This window comes from Bos javanicus, chromosome 25 (genome assembly GCF_032452875.1).
Source record: "Bos javanicus breed banteng chromosome 25, ARS-OSU_banteng_1.0, whole genome shotgun sequence".
In the NCBI taxonomy this organism is placed as follows: Eukaryota; Metazoa; Chordata; class Mammalia; order Artiodactyla; family Bovidae; genus Bos; species Bos javanicus.
Genome location: NC_083892.1, coordinates 26,371,671 through 26,386,125, shown reverse-complemented (window position 1 = coordinate 26,386,125; position 14,455 = coordinate 26,371,671). Strand labels below are relative to the sequence as shown.

The 14,455-nt window shown below is 61.3% G+C and overlaps 3 protein-coding genes and 2 long non-coding RNA genes across 12 annotated transcripts; 3 read left to right on the top strand and 2 right to left on the bottom strand.

Annotated features, from left to right (window-relative positions):
• Positions 1–688: 688 nt before the first annotated feature.
• On the top strand, positions 689–5,799 carry MAZ (MYC associated zinc finger protein). 5 transcript variants are annotated; one of them, XM_061401642.1, is made up of 6 exons: positions 689–800; positions 1,423–1,509; positions 1,593–2,449; positions 2,854–2,917; positions 3,192–3,363; positions 4,166–4,368. In XM_061401642.1, exons 1-6 carry the CDS (start codon positions 765–767, stop codon positions 4,366–4,368), a joined length of 1,419 nt encoding a protein of 472 aa, XP_061257626.1. In that variant the 5' UTR covers positions 689–764. The 5 variants fall into 5 exon arrangements, with proteins under 5 accessions (XP_061257626.1, XP_061257627.1, XP_061257628.1 ...); XM_061401643.1 differs by lacking the exon at positions 4,166–4,368 and adding an exon at positions 4,680–5,799 and having other exon boundaries at positions 691–800; XM_061401640.1 differs by lacking the exon at positions 689–800 and having other exon boundaries at positions 991–1,509.
• On the bottom strand, positions 3,266–4,274 carry LOC133238477 (uncharacterized). The gene is made up of 2 exons (XR_009733534.1): positions 4,186–4,274; positions 3,266–3,704 (listed from the first exon to the last, which is right to left on the bottom strand). It is a non-coding gene; the product is annotated as an uncharacterized LOC133238477 (long non-coding RNA).
• LOC133238478 (uncharacterized) lies at positions 5,800–6,837 on the bottom strand. Its single transcript, XR_009733535.1, has 2 exons — positions 6,444–6,837; positions 5,800–6,062 (listed from the first exon to the last, which is right to left on the bottom strand). It is a non-coding gene; the product is annotated as an uncharacterized LOC133238478 (long non-coding RNA).
• Positions 6,831–11,310, top strand: PRRT2 (proline rich transmembrane protein 2). Of its 4 annotated transcripts, XM_061401649.1 has the most exons (4): positions 6,831–7,044; positions 7,728–8,692; positions 9,074–9,206; positions 9,381–10,583. In XM_061401649.1, the coding sequence occupies exons 2-4, from the start codon at positions 7,796–7,798 to the stop codon at positions 9,389–9,391; spliced, it is 1,041 nt and encodes a 346-aa protein (XP_061257633.1). In that variant the 5' UTR covers positions 6,831–7,044; positions 7,728–7,795; the 3' UTR covers positions 9,392–10,583. The 4 variants fall into 4 exon arrangements, with proteins under 4 accessions (XP_061257633.1, XP_061257631.1, XP_061257630.1 ...); XM_061401647.1 differs by lacking the exons at positions 6,831–7,044; positions 9,381–10,583 and adding an exon at positions 11,224–11,310 and having other exon boundaries at positions 7,365–8,692; XM_061401646.1 differs by lacking the exon at positions 6,831–7,044 and having other exon boundaries at positions 7,365–8,692; positions 10,052–10,583.
• Positions 11,244–14,455, top strand: PAGR1 (PAXIP1 associated glutamate rich protein 1). The gene is made up of 3 exons (XM_061401650.1): positions 11,244–11,725; positions 11,934–12,016; positions 14,051–14,455. Exons 1-3 carry the CDS (start codon positions 11,244–11,246, stop codon positions 14,245–14,247), a joined length of 762 nt encoding a protein of 253 aa, XP_061257634.1. The 3' UTR covers positions 14,248–14,455.

Genomic DNA, 14,455 nt, shown 5'->3' with positions numbered 1-14,455 from the left:
CAGCCTGATTCTTGGGACTACGGGGGCGGGGCCGGGGTATAATTGCCCTTGGGATGGGCCACAAGCTCAGCCGGTAAATTACTTTGGGCGCCATCTTTGGGAAAACACGAAGCAGCGCAGGATTGTAAATAAACCGCTGGAGTGGGAGGGGGACGGGACGGTGGCCGAGAAGAATCAAAAAGCTCCCGCGAAAGTCCTCGGACGACGACCGTTAACCGGGCGCGCGCTTAGAGCTTAGCCCCGCCCCATCCGTAACCCGGCGCGCGCTCCCCTATTCTCCCGCTCGACAGCGGCAGCGAGTTTGTGCGCGTGCGCGCGGAATAACGGCCGCTGGCGGAGGGAAGCGGGGGGTGGAATCTTTGAGGGGGGGGAGAGAGAAGCCGCCCCGTCTCCCGCGCGCCCACCACCTGCGCCATCGTCAGCCAATCAGCGGCCGTCTCAGGGGTCTCGCGCTTGGGGCGACTCCGGCTGCTGGGTGGCTCCCCTGTCCCTCCTCCCGCCAGAGTCCCTCTTGTACCTCCCCCCTCCCGCGGGCCTAGCGCGCGCTCGCGCTCGCGCCCGCTCCAGCCTCTTGTGTGTCCTCGCGCCCCCCGCCCGCCCTCCCTCCCCGCGCGCAGTGTGCTCCGCTCCCCCCACCCTCCTCCTCCTTCCCCCCCTCCCGCCCGCCCCGCGCGCCTCCTCCCCGGGTTCCCCCTCCCCCACGGCCGCCTCCTCCTCCTCCCGCCCCAGGGTGAGCGCGAGCCACCTCCCTCCCTCCCTCCGCCATGGATCCCGGCAACTGGAGCAGCTTCATCTTCCAGGTAACAACCCCCTCCCCCGCCCCACCCCCCCTTCCCACACCCCCTCCCGCCCGCCCTCCCTCCCGTCCCACCCCCCTCCGCGCGCCCGGTGCGCGCGCAGCTGTCCCCCTCCCTCCCTCGCGCCCTCCCCCGCCCTCCCCGAGGCGCCGGCTGGGCGCGCGCGCGGCGGGGGCCGAGGCTGCTCCCTCGCTCCCCCCACCCCGCCCCGCCAGGCTCCAACCGCCGCCGCCGCCGCCGCCGCCCGGGCCCCCGCCCCCGGCCCCCGGCCCCGCGGGGCCTCCCGCCCCCACCCAGGGGGCGTCGCCGCCGCCGTCGCCGCCGCGCTCCGCGGCCCGCCAGGCGCCCTCCTTCCCTCCCTCCCGCCGGCCGGGGTGCGCGGGCGGCGGGGCGGCCCGCGGGCCATGCGTTCGGCGCGGCCCAGCCCGGCCGGCCGGGGGCGGCGCCCCGAGCCCGGGCCCCGTGCGGCCCGCGCCCCCGGCCCCCGCTGAGCCCCGGGGGCCCCGCCGTGGCCGAGGCCATGTTCCCCGTGTTCCCTTGCACGCTGCTGGCCCCCCCCTTCCCCGTGCTGGGCCTGGACTCCCGGGGGGTGGGCGGCCTCATGAACTCCTTCCCGCCACCTCAGGGTCACGCCCAGAACCCCCTGCAGGTCGGGGCTGAGCTCCAGTCCCGCTTCTTTGCCTCCCAGGGCTGCGCCCAGAGTCCATTCCAGGTGAGTAGGGGCCGGCCGTGGCGGGCCGGGCCGGGAGGGCGCCGACCCGCGGCCGCGGCCCACACGGCGCCTTGTCTTCGCAGGCCGCGCCGGCGCCCCCACCCACGCCCCAGGCCCCGGCGGCCGAGCCCCTCCAGGTGGACTTGCTCCCGGTCCTCGCCGCCGCCCAGGAGTCCGCCGCGGCCGCGGCTGCCGCCGCCGCTGCCGCTGCCGCCGCCGCCGTTGCTGCTGCGCCCCCGGCCCCAGCCGCCGCCTCCACTGTGGACACAGCGGCTCTGAAGCAGCCCCCGGCGCCTCCTCCGCCGCCCCCGCCGGTGTCGGCGCCCGCCGCCGAGGCCGCGCCCCCTGTCTCTGCCGCCACCATCGCCGCAGCCGCGGCCACCGCCGTCGTTGCCCCAACCTCGACGGTCGCCGTGGCCCCGGTCGCATCTGCCTTGGAGAAGAAGACAAAGAGCAAGGGGCCCTACATCTGCGCCCTGTGCGCCAAGGAGTTCAAGAACGGCTACAACCTCCGAAGGCACGAGGCCATCCACACCGGAGCCAAAGCCGGCCGGGTCCCCTCGGGTGCTATGAAGATGCCCACCATGGTGCCCCTAAGCCTCTTGAGCGTGCCCCAACTGAGCGGAGCCGGCGGGGGAGGGGGAGAGGCGGGCGCCGGCGGCGGAGCGGCCGCAGTGGCCGCCGGTGGCGTGGTGACCACGACCGCCTCGGGAAAGCGCATCCGGAAGAACCACGCCTGCGAGATGTGCGGCAAGGCCTTCCGCGATGTGTACCACCTGAACCGACACAAGCTGTCGCACTCGGACGAGAAGCCCTACCAGTGCCCGGTGTGCCAGCAGCGCTTCAAGCGCAAGGACCGCATGAGCTACCACGTGCGCTCACATGACGGCGCTGTGCACAAGCCCTACAACTGCTCCCACTGTGGCAAGAGCTTCTCCCGGTGTGCACGGCCTCGGCCGCCCCCTGGGCGGGTGGGGAGGGCGGGAAGGCCGGCGGTGGAGGTGGCCTGGCCTCGGCTGGCGGGGAGGGAGGGAGCTTTCTGAGGATGGGGCCGGGGAGCCACTCCCAGGGAGGAGGGAGGCAAGCCTCTCCCGGTTACCAGGGAGCAGGGGGTGGTCCTTAGCAAAAGGAGGTGGGTCCTTCGGTTGTAGGAGTGCTTCGAGTGGGAGGAGGCCGAGGCCGCCTAGAGCGAGAGGAGGGATTTCCTGCCTGACCTGGACTCTGAATCCCTGGGCTTGGGAGAAAATGCAGGGACCCTTGCAAATGCTTGATGGGCCGAGTTAGGCAGACTCGGGTACCCATCCACACCCCAGGGCCCTAACCCCAAACCCAACGTGTCCCCAGGCCGGATCACCTCAACAGTCACGTCAGACAAGTGCACTCAACAGAACGGCCCTTCAAATGTGAGGTAGGAAGCCCGCCTCCTCCTGTCCTGATTTTCATGATTTTGATCCTCATTGTAGTTGTCTGAGTTCAGCCTCTCAGAGCCCCTTTTTCTCTCTTCTTTTTTGCTTTTTCACTCCATTTTCTCATCCCTTCTTCAAGGCCTCATCATCTCACTCCCATTTCCTACAGATCAAAGACCCCCAAGGCTCTGATTCCTTTAACCTCTTGCCCCCCTCGCCCCACTCCCCGAAGCTTTAACTCTCCTGACACCCCCCACGCCCCTCCCCCCTCCCCAGAAATGTGAGGCAGCTTTTGCTACGAAGGATCGTCTGCGGGCCCACACAGTACGACACGAGGAGAAGGTGCCATGTCATGTGTGTGGCAAGATGTTGAGCTCGGCTTATATTTCGGACCACATGAAGGTGCACAGCCAGGGCCCTCACCATGTCTGTGAGCTCTGCAACAAAGGTACATGCTGAGAGATGCCGGGAGGGCCAGGGACAGAGGGTGGGGACAAAACCAGAGGCCCTTCCACAGATGTGGGTTAAAGGTGCTGTAGCCAAGAGCTCGTGGCATCTAGAGCCCTTTAGAAAGCACATGAAGGAACGTTGGGACGACTGAACATCACTAAGTTCTAAGATGTCATTGCTGGAGGAGATGATCTACCAGAAAGAGTCAACTCCTGGGTGTGTGTGGGGAGATGGGAGGGGGCACGACTGCTTTGAGGAAGGAGTGGTCAAGAGAGCCAGTTCCCACGGGTTGGCAGGCAAGGTTTCAGCTGTGCAGCCACAAGTTCTTGTCTTCAGCTCCTGGGGCAAGTGGAGTACGTTGGCAGAGATTTACAAAGTACTCGCCCTGTCTCAGTAGCAGAGGGAGCTGCTTTTAAACAAATTCACTCCACTGAGTAACTGGGCTGAGACTGTATGGGGCACTGGAGGGAGGGGACACAGCCGTCTCTGCTGAGGGTCAACTCTTCAAGTGGCTAGGAATCAGTGTCCTGTCACCCCGGGAGAGATCCCCCAGCCACAGAGAATGGACTCTGGGGACACCAAGGCCCAGAAGCCAACACCATTCACCCAGTTCCCATACTCGGGGGGCTGTTCCCCGCCCCCAGCCCCAGCAGAGTAGTTGGCCCCAGGCTACCAAGGATGTGGTGGGAGGAGGACAGGGCCATCTGAGGAGGGCGTCCCCAGCCTAGGAGAACAACCCCGTCTCTGGGGTCTCCACCTGGCTGACCCCCACCCCCCATCCCCATCCACCCCCCTAATAGGCTTCACCACGGCAGCATACCTGCGCATCCACGCGGTGAAGGACCATGGGCTCCAGGCCCCGCGGGCTGACCGCATCCTGTGCAAGCTGTGCAGCGTGCACTGCAAGACCCCTGCCCAGCTGGCCGGCCACATGCAGACCCATCTGGGGGGGGCCGCCCCCCCTGTCCCGGGAGATGCCCCCCAGCCACAGCCCACCTGCTGAGGGGGACCCCCGCACCCACCAGGCAAGGCGTGGGGCATGGCTGGGGGGGGTGGGATGGGGTGCGTGGGACGAGGGGGCTCACAGGACCCAATAGGGGATATTAGGAAGGCCAGGGATGCCCAGCTATCCCCAAGTTAGGGAGACTTCTGGGACCAGGGAGGGCCTTTCAGCAGAATGAGGTAAGGATGCAGGCCGAAATCTTAACAGGGAGTGAGCAACGGCTGTGTCCCAGGGGAGGGCACCTGGGGCAAGGGGCAAGGCTCTTGCCATTCAGATCGCGCTGTGATCTCCTGGTGGTTCTCACCCTGCAGGTACAGGTGAGGTCTGTCCAATGGCAGGTGAGGTCTGTCCAATGGCGGCGGCGGCGGCGGCGGCAGCAGCGGCAGCGGCAGCAGCAGCAGTGGCAGCCCCACCCACAGGCGTGGGCTCCCTCTCTGGGGCCGAGGGGGTGCCTGTGAGCTCTCAGCCACTTCCCTCCCAGCCCTGGTGAGCTCCAAGTTGGTGGGGGGGAGAGGGGAGAATGGAGGAAAGTCCCTCGGTACCATCTCCTCTTCCCCTCTCTTTTCCCACCAACTCCTCACTACTTCCCCCACCAACCAAGGAGCCTCCAGAAGGAAAGGAGGAAGAAATGTTTTCTTAGGGGAATTCGCTAGGTTTTAACGATTTGTTTCTCCTGCTCCTCTCTCCTCCCTATGAGACCTGACCCCACACACACCTGTTCCCTTGGTTGTGTTGAAGTCCCCTGGACAGTGGGCAGGGGGGAGCAGAGGACAGGAGTGGCCACTGCCCTCACCCCCTCTCCTCTCTGTGACCCCCTGCCCTGCCCTTCCAGGGATTGTGAGCCTTCTCCCTCGATGGTCCTTGCTCTCCTCCTTCCGGTGCCCCCGCCCCTACTGTCTGCTGCCCCTCCCTGGGGAGTTGGTGCTTTTTTTTTTCTTTTTTTTTCCAGGGGGAGGGAGGAGAGGAAGGAGGGAAATCAAAGATTCTGTCCCAGAGATGGGGAAAGGTGAGATCTGAGAAGGGGCAGAAAGCAAAGGTTGTACCTTCATCAGGTGGGGTTGTTTGGGGTCAGGCCCTGAACATCATCCTGCTTAAGAATCTGTCAGGGGAAAACAAGTCAAGGGGAGCAAAAGAAGGAGCCACTAGGGCCAGAGGCAGGACAAGAGATGGAATCCTAGGGGCCAGGGTAAATGGAGGTATCCAGGGACTAGAGGTGCTTCCTGGGGGTGGGGGGAATGCAGCCACAGTGTCTCCCCCTTCCCTCTTCCACCCCAGCTCCAGCCCTGGCCTTTTCTTTTCATCCCTCTCCCCCATGACAGAAGCTGTGGCCCTGGCCATGTCATCATGTTCCGGTGTCCCCTGCATGTTCCCCACCCTTCACCCCCTCCTTTTGCGCGGACCCCATTACAATAAATTTTAAATAAAAACCTGTCTCAGACTCAATGAATGAATTGCTCTCACCAAGCCCCCTGTTCCCACCCCCAAGGGAGTTCTTAGGCCTGCAGTTGGTCAGTCAGTTGCAGCCTTGCTCAGCCCTGTGCAGCTCTGGGGCTCCGGCTCCTTCCCCAGAGGCAGCACCAGCCGAGGCAGTCCAGATTCAGGGTGGGGCTGAGGCTCCTAGGCTGCGGGGGAGCAAGTTCCAGGACTCCAGAGTCTCTGGGGAATACTCAATCCACCCAGGCCCAGAATAGCCCCTGGAGGTTTGAAGAGGCCTGGGTCAGAAACCCAAACAGTTGCTGGACATAAATGCTGCTTTTCCCCTTCGGTCCAGACCCACTGCCTGCTGCTCACACCCCAGCCCAATACCTGCACTCTTAAGGCCCTGAGAGGTGATGGATGATGTAGCTGTGGAAAGACTGGGCAACTCAGCCCTAGGACTGGTAACAAAGACGTGGAGAATAAAAACTGCACTTCTCCCCACTCATCCTCTTCATTCTTGGTGTGGTCCACCCTGCTCTTACCCAGCCTCCTGTTGTTCCAGACTGCTCTTGCACCCTCCACCCTGCCCCTTGGAATTCCCTTCCCAGTCACTGCTCTGACCCTTCCAGGGACCCTTTTCTTGAGCCTTCCATTACCCATTTCTGCTGCTGCTGCTTCCTTGGCGGTAGAGGGACTTGTCGTTCTGCAGGCTCCCTTCTGGAAACTCCACCCTGATCATCCTCTGCAGCCTCTCCCAAGTTTGGCCTCATCTCCCTTCCCTTCCTGCTGGCAGGGGTGCCTCCACCTGGTCCTGCCTGTCTCACTGGTCCAGTCTCCTCGGAGGCCCCTCTCCGCTTCCCCTGACCCCCTGCCTCTGCCAGGACCCCCGGTGACCGTTGGCGGGAGGGGCCCGGGGCCTGGGAAGGGGGCACCTCCAGGAGGCGCGCGGGGGAAGGGCTAGGGAGCCGCTCGAGTGGTCCCCCGGCTGGTTGCCCAGGTAACGCGGGGCCTGGCACGCGTGGCTCCCTCCGGCTGGCCGGGAGGGGCGGGAGCCGTGCAAGGGGCGGGGGCGGTGCGCGGCAGCGAAGCGTAGGGGAGGGGACCTGAGAGGAGGGGATGAGCCGAGGGGAGGGGAGACCCGCCGCCTCCCTTCCTCCCTCGCTGACTTGCTCCCTCCCGGGCTGCGGCGGCTGCAACCGCGGCGGTGGCGGCGGCGGCGGCGGCAGTAGCCGGAGCAGTCTGGAGGCCGGCGTCGAGGTGAGACGGGAATGGACTGACTGAAGCTGCGGGTAGGAGTGGACGGACAGACAGCGGACGCCGGGAAGGCTGTACCGGAATGCGGGCGCCTGATGGACTGACGGGTGGTGCTGGGCGCGCCACGCCAATGGGAGGAGACGGCGCCGGTCCCCCGGGGGCGAGGGAATCCCTGGGAGAGGGGCTGGGAAGGGGCTCAGTGGAGATGCCCAGGTCCCCGAGGGAGGGGCGCGGGCGTCTACGCCCCAAAAGCGCAGCACGAAAACCGCACCGGCTGGGCGCCCAGGCAGGAAGGGAGGCTGCAGAGAGAGTGGAATGTGAGTTTCGGGGTCCTCTGCCCAGTCTGCCTATCGGAACGTCCGAGTCTGAACAGCTTGTTGATTTTGGGGTGCTGTGGTATCTGCTAGGATGAGTTTGGATCTTGTTGGGTGGACCCAGGAAGAGACCGTGGGGAAACCTTGTTTACAAAAGGGTTCATCTTCCCAGGGCTCTCCAACCAGAAGCCTGAGCAGAGCACTCCTCCCCAGAGATGTCCCACCCCAAAGCAAAGGAAACCCCAACTTTTCTTCCTTTTCCCCAGAGGCAGCCCAAGGCTGGCCCTGAGACAGGAGCATCGCTCTCTTGGGCTGCAGCGCTGAAAGCTACCTCTTCCCTCCTCACACCAAGCCTGTCTCCTCCTCTTGCAGGATTTGCTGCTGTCTTCAGTGCCGTTCCATCCTTCCCTCAGAGGCCCTCTCCCCTCTCCTGTCTCAAGATGGCAGCTAGCAGCTCTGAGGTCTCTGAGATTAAGGGGGTAGAGGAGGGTCCCCAGACCCAGGGAGAAGGGCCTGGCCATTCTGAAGGCCGAACTGGCTCTCCCCAGGTCCCAGCTGGGGTCTCAGATGAGCCAGAGACCCTGCAGCCAGCCCCAGACGTCATGGGGGCCCCTGGGGACTCAGAACCCAAGGTTGGGCTGGCTCCAGAAACCACAGAGACCCCAACTGGGGTCCCTGAAGCAGCTCAGGCCAGACACCTCAGCTCAAGCCCAGGAGGGGAAGCAAAGGCCAACTCCAGCACTGAAGAAACATGCCAAGAGCTAGCATCCAAACCCGAAGTGAGGAAAGAGGCTACTGCAGACCCGGAATCCAACCTGGAATCCGCAGCCCCGCTTGAGCCAGCCTCAGAACCTGCCCCCCAGCCAGAACCCCAGCCAGAGCCCCAGCCAGCTTCCCAGTCCACTTCCACACCAGCCCTTCAGCCAGAGCCCCCTGCCCAGGAGGAGCCCACCTCTGAGATCCTGAGCGAGAGCATGGGAGAAAAGCAGGAGAATGGGGCAGTGGTTCCCCTGCAGGCTGGTGATGGCGATGGGGAAGAGGGTCTAGCCCCCCAGCCTCACTCACCACCCTCCACAAAGACCCCCCCAGCCAATGGGGCCCCACCCCGTGTGCTGCAGCAGCTGGTGGAGGAGGATCGACTAGGAAAGGCTCACAGTGGGCATTCGGGATCTCCCCGAGGAAGCCTGAGCCGCCACCCTAGCTCCCAGCTCGCAGGATCTGGGGTAGAGGGGGGTGAAGGCACCCAGAAACCTCGGGACTACATCATCCTCGCCATCCTGTCCTGCTTCTGCCCCATGTGGCCTGTCAACATCGTGGCCTTCGCTTATGCCGTCATGGTGAGCCCCAGGGAACCCTGCCTGGCCCGGGCCTGCAGTGGTTCCCAGTTTCCTGCCCTGTGCTGGGACACAGCCCCAGGAGTAACCCCGCCTCCCCTCCCCTCTCTGCATGGATCTCACTTCCCAATTACTGGGCCTTTGCTCACCTCTCCCTGGGACTTCACCTTCTGAGCCCTACCCCATCAGGTGGGAGGGAAGTTGAGACATTTCACACAGTCTTACTGACCTGTGCCTTCTCCTGCTGCCTCTCAACCCCCTTCCTCCCTTAACCACTGTCCACCGGCTGGCCTGTCTCCTCTGGATGACTCTTACACCCGATCTCTGCCTGGTTGGCATTTCCTGACCTGGGCTGGTGCCCCCCCCACCTCACTCTAACCCCAGTCCCGAAACAGCTTGCAACAGGGGGACGTGGATGGGGCCCAGCGTCTGGGTCGTGTGGCCAAGCTCTTAAGCATCGTGGCACTGGTAGGGGGGATCCTCATCATTATCGCCTCCTGCGTCATCAACTTAGGCGGTGAGTGGGGGTCTGGGACAGGCTGGGAGGAATGGAAGGGTTGGCAAGGGCGGCTTTACTAACCCCTGCCCCTGCTCTCTCCTGTCTGTCCTCCCTACTTCTTTGTCTCTCCTTGTCTCCCCCCACCCCCCTGCCCCACCGTCTCTGTCTGTCCCTCCCTCTCCTCTCCCACAGTGTATAAGTGAGGGGCTCTGCCCTGCATTCCAAGACTTTTTCTCCTGTTGGGAGCTGCCTTGGGCCCATCCTCCCCTGGGGGGAGCCCAATCCATGGCCCAGGCCCGCACCCATAGGGACCAAGGGAGCCTGAGCGGCCTTGTTTACAGCTTCTTTCCTGCTCCTGCATCCTGCCAGGCTCCTCTGCCAACAGTAGGCCTCCCTTCTCCCTGCACTGTTTCCAACCTCCCTGCACTTCTGCCTGCACCCCCTCCAGCCTCTCGGCTTCCCTATCCTTGCACTTCCTGCACTTTTGGAATCCTCCCTAAACATCTCCCCATCTCTCTGTGCTCTCAGCCTCCCTGCATCTCTCCCCAACCTTCCTGCACTACAACCTCCCCAAATTTCCTGCACCTCGATCCTGGTCTCCCTTTCCCAACATTCATTGTCTCAGCTTCCTCCCCCCATCCCTTTCTTCCTCCCCACCTTATTCACCGCCACTTCCCTCCCCACACCCTCCGCCCCCTTCCTCTTCCTGCCTCCTCATCTTCCTCCTGCATCCTCTGCTCCACCCTCCTCCACCGTTTATTCTACAAAAACTCCAGCACTTAGATCGGGCTGGGGGAGGGGAGTGGTGTCAGGAGAGGGCTCTCTCGCCCGGGCTCCGACTGTTCTCTGTTGGGACCACCCAGGTCCGGACGACCCCCAGGGTGCCTCGGGGTCGCAGAGCTGGCAAGCCAGGCCTCGTTTGGAGACATGCAGGGGTGGCGTGTTCCGAACACGCACCTGGGAGAACGGAGGGGCACGGCTGTTGACCCTCCCTGGTCAGCCTGAGTTGACCTGCCCCATCTGGGCTTTTTAACCCAGTCAGCGAACTCGTCGGAGCTGGGGTCATTCACGTACTTTGTAAGAAAAAGAATCCCCAAAACAGGACCAAAGCTCCCAGCTGCAGGGAGCAAGGGAAGGGCGGAGAGGTGTATTATTATTTTCTAAGAGGACGAGAGAGGTTTGTTGCACGCGACAGTCCGCTGGGGAGGCGGGGACCGAGCCCCAACACGGTTCGGAGTTGGCGGGTTTTTTTTTTTTCCCCTAAAAAAAGTGTAAGGGAAAAAACCTAAAAGTCTAAAAACAAACAAAAAAAAAGGATACATCAATCTGATTCTCCCTTTTTGTATGCCGATGCTGCATGGGTCTGAGACACCAATAAACGGAGACTGCATGAGACTCGTCTCTAGCCTCAGTTATCCTTACGTGCGTGCGCTGCGGGGGCCGGAGGTACTGCCTCCTCTTCCGCAGACCCTAGTGCGTGGTTTGCGCATGCGCTGCACCGGTGGCCATCTTTACTGTGGGCCGAAGCCTATCATTCCGGAGCGCCTACCTGCGCATGTGCAAGCCTTCCCTCGCTTTCCTCTTCAAAGTAGCTTAGACTAAAGCGGAGCCTCCCGCGCCATCTCGGTGCGCCTGCGTACTGTGACCCTGCGCAGCCCGGGAGGCGGGTCTTAGCTCCAGGTGCGTACGGTAGCTGAGGTGGCGAAACTTCGAGGTGTGAGGAGAGGGTGCCGGATCCAGGTGTAGAGAGGGGTGGCGTGAAGGCGAAAAGAACGGGCCCGCCCCTTTCCGGCCTGGAAAGTAGTTTCTGTGGGTCCCTGGGAACGTCGAAATACCAGATCTCGATCCGTGGGGGCGGGGTCCCTGGGGGAACTTGAGCGCCCCCTTCTGGGAACCGGCGGGTCTGTTCGCAGGGACTGCTGTTGGGGCCTGATTGGTTAGACAGACGTTCCCCGAAGCCACGGGAAGCCCTACCCGCGGAGGCGTGGGTGGGGGATCCCTAGCTTAGTACTCCTGCCATCTCCTGTCATCGCAGGGCCCCTTCCCTAGTGGCATATGTCCCTTGTCCGGGGCCATGGAGACATTGCAGCCACCACGGCGGCGCCTCTGTCTGAAGAAGGGGAAGTGACCTCCGGTCTCCAGGCTCTGGCTGTGGAGGATACCGGAGGCCCCTCTGCTTCGGCCGATCAAGCCGAGGAAGAGGGAGAAGGAGGCCGGGAGGAGGCTGAGCATGAGGGGTCCGGGGCCGAGGAGGTGCAGGGAGAAGCCCCCAGCCCTGAGGGGGAGGAGCGTGCCAAGGGAGAATCCGAGGACTGGTGCGTGCCCTGCAGCGATGAAGAGGTGGAGCTGCCCGCAGATGGGCAGTCCTGGATGCCACCCCCCTCTGAAATCCAACGGCTTTATGAACTGCTGGCTGCCCACGGTACCCTGGAGCTTCAGGCTGAGATCCTGCCCCGCCGGCCACCCACGCCTGAGGCCCAGAGTGAAGAGGAGAGATCCGATGAGGAGCCAGAGGCCAAAGAGGAAGAAGAGGAAAAGTGAGGGCACACCCTGGCACCTTGTCCTTGGGGCTCCTCCCCTGATGCCGGGAGGAAATAGGGAGGGAAGGTGGGACCCAGGATCATGGGAAGTGAAGGGAGGGAAGAGACGGGGAGAGGAAGAGCCAGGGGGTTGGGGACAAGTGTGGTTGTTTGGGGGTGGGAGGGGAACCACCCTCACCCTTCACTGTCTGTCCCCCTGCCCCAGACCACATATGCCTACAGAATTTGACTTTGATGATGAGCCAACGACACCAAAGGACTCCCTAATTGACCGGAGGCGCACCCCAGGTACAGACGAGAGGGGAGTACTGGGCAGCGGGGGGTAGGGGGAGATGGGGGGGTGGGGTGAAGAGCCTCTGCTCCCACTTACTCATAAAGTGACTCCCTAAAAGAGGCCTTGACTTGGTGCCTTGGTAGCTTCAGCAGAGAGATGCTCCCAGTGGTGCCGGCCTTCCAGCTTCCGTGGTCCCCTGTTGTGTTGTCGCTCAGTCGTGTCCGACTCTTTGTGACCCCATGGACTGTAGCCGACCCCACTCCAGTACTCTTGCCTCTGTCCATGGGATTTTCCAGGCAAGAGTACTGGAGTGGGGTGCCATTTCCTTCTATCTTCCCTTAAAAGATTATCACAGATAATTTCATCATGCTTCTCATTACTTTGATCTCAGTCATCGTAGAAGTCCAAGTCATTTCTATTATTACCTAGATCCGCATACCCACACTGCTGGGTACATGTCCTAATCTTACCCAGTTTCCCATCCTGTGTGCCTTCCTAGAGTTTACCATTCTTGTTTTGTTTTGTTTTGGGCTGTGCTGCTCGGCACGTGGGCTCCTAGTTCCTGACCAGAGATTGAACCTGTGCCCTTGCAGTGGAAGCACAGTCTTAACCACTGGACCACCAGGGAAGTCCCCTTGCTGTTGTGCTGTGCTTAGTTGCTCAGACTCTTTGCAGTCCCATGGACTGCAACCTGCCAGGCTCCTCTGTCCACGGGGATTCTCTAGGCAAGAATACTGGAGTGGGTTGCCATGCTTTTCTCCAGGGGATCGTCTCAACCCAGGGATCGAACCCAGGTCTCCCACATTGCAGACAGATTCTTTACCATCTGAGCCACCAAGAAAGTCCCCTTGGAGCCATCTTCTAAAAAAGTTTGGGCTATGGTGGTCTTTGTTGCTGTGCACAGGCTTTCTCTAGTAGCAGCAAGCAGGTACCGCTTTTTGACACTTGGGTGTCTCATCGCAGTGGCTTCTCTTGTTGCGGAGCATGGGCCCTAGGGCACGCGGGCTTCAGTAGTTGCAGCTCCTGGACTGTAGAGCAAGGGCTCTGTAGTTGTGGCACACGGGCTTAGCTGCTCCAGGGCATGTGGGATCCTCCTGGATCAGGGATCGACCTCATGTCCCCTGCGTCGTCAGGCAGACTCACAACCCTTGGACCATCAGGGAAGTCCTGGAGCCATTCCTGATTTCGGTTTCTCTCACCTCAACATTCAAGCCAGCAGCAAGTCTTGTTAGCTCTGCTTCCACATGTCCATGTTCGGCTCTCCACCTTTAACACGATATCCTCATTCAAGCCACCACCATCTCTGTCACCTGGAGAGTTGTGGTAGCTCTTAACTGGTCTTCCTGCCACCAGTCTCAGCGCTAGAGTTGATTTATGTTTCAAAATGTAAGCTGTGTCACTTCTCTTGTTTTCAGTCCTCCAAATTACGGGGGCTGGGGTGGGTGGACGAGCATGTCAATTGAGAGTCCAAGCCCCTCTCTCCCCCACCCAAGGCTTCCACGTACACTAAGAGATCCAGACCCCTTGTCATGGCCTGTAAGTCATTTCTTTGGCCTTGTCTTTCCTGTCTCTGCTAGCTCTACATTTCTCATTAAACAGACCTCCGTGTTCCTTCCCTGGGGCTTTTGCACTTGCCTGTCCCTTGCCTGGGACACTCCTTGATCTTCATATTTCTGGCCTCTTCTTATAATTCAAAGCTTCACTACCCACCCCATCTGAGACCCCAACCCTAAATCTCAGAACCTTCATGACGTCTATGGCAATTATGTCTGAATGAATTGAAAAATTTACATGGTTTACAAATAGTTTTCTACCCTGCATATAGAAAGATAATGTGCTTCTAATTCTGAAACTTTGAGTGTGAGTTGAATGTGCCAAAATGAAACCAAAAATTAAAATGTGACAATATCCAAAAAAAAAAAGTGCCTTCACAACAGACCTGGAAATCTCTTTGTTTAATAAGCTCCCCAAGTGATTAATAAGACCCAGGCAGGTCTGGCACGTACCGCCTCACTCCCTTCCACTTTTCTCATCTTCCCCTTCTTCAGGAAGCTCAGCCCGGAGCCAGAAACGGGAGGCCCGCCTGGACAAGGTCCTTTCAGACATGAAGCGACACAAGAAGCTAGAGGAGCAGATCCTTCGTACCGGCAGGGACCTCTTCAGCCTGGACTCGGAGGACGCCAGCCCCGCCAGCCCCCCACTCCGGTCCTCGGGCAGTCTCTTCCCCCGGCAGCGGAAGTACTGAGGGTGCTGAGTCTGCCTTCTGGAGCCTTGGCCCACCTTCCCTCACCCAGGGCCTTGGGCAAGAGGAGAGATGCTCCCAGACTCCCACCACAACACCTTGCCAGAAGGAGGACTGATGTGTGTGTGTGTGTATGTTTTCTCTTGAACATCTGTTGGGAGACCTGAGCCGAATTTTCTGAATCTAAAATAAAAAAAAGTTTTTAAAGCAA

Coding starts and splice junctions, on each gene's coding strand:
- PAGR1 (XM_061401650.1), top strand. CDS start 11,244: ATGTCCCTTGTCCGGGGCCATGGAGACATTGCAGCCACCACGGCGGCG. Junction 11,726..11,933: donor AAAGAGGAAGAAGAGGAAAA/GTGAGGGCACAC, acceptor CCCCTGCCCCAG/ACCACATATGCCTACAGAAT. Junction 12,017..14,050: donor TGACCGGAGGCGCACCCCAG/GTACAGACGAGA, acceptor CCCCTTCTTCAG/GAAGCTCAGCCCGGAGCCAG.
- PRRT2 (XM_061401646.1), top strand. CDS start 7,571: ATGTCCCACCCCAAAGCAAAGGAAACCCCAACTTTTCTTCCTTTTCCC. Junction 8,693..9,073: donor CCTTCGCTTATGCCGTCATG/GTGAGCCCCAGG, acceptor CTCTAACCCCAG/TCCCGAAACAGCTTGCAACA. Junction 9,207..10,051: donor CTGCGTCATCAACTTAGGCG/GTGAGTGGGGGT, acceptor GGGACCACCCAG/GTCCGGACGACCCCCAGGGT.
- MAZ (XM_061401640.1), top strand. CDS start 1,318: ATGTTCCCCGTGTTCCCTTGCACGCTGCTGGCCCCCCCCTTCCCCGTG. Junction 2,450..2,853: donor TGTGGCAAGAGCTTCTCCCG/GTGTGCACGGCC, acceptor ACGTGTCCCCAG/GCCGGATCACCTCAACAGTC. Junction 2,918..3,191: donor AACGGCCCTTCAAATGTGAG/GTAGGAAGCCCG, acceptor CCCCCTCCCCAG/AAATGTGAGGCAGCTTTTGC.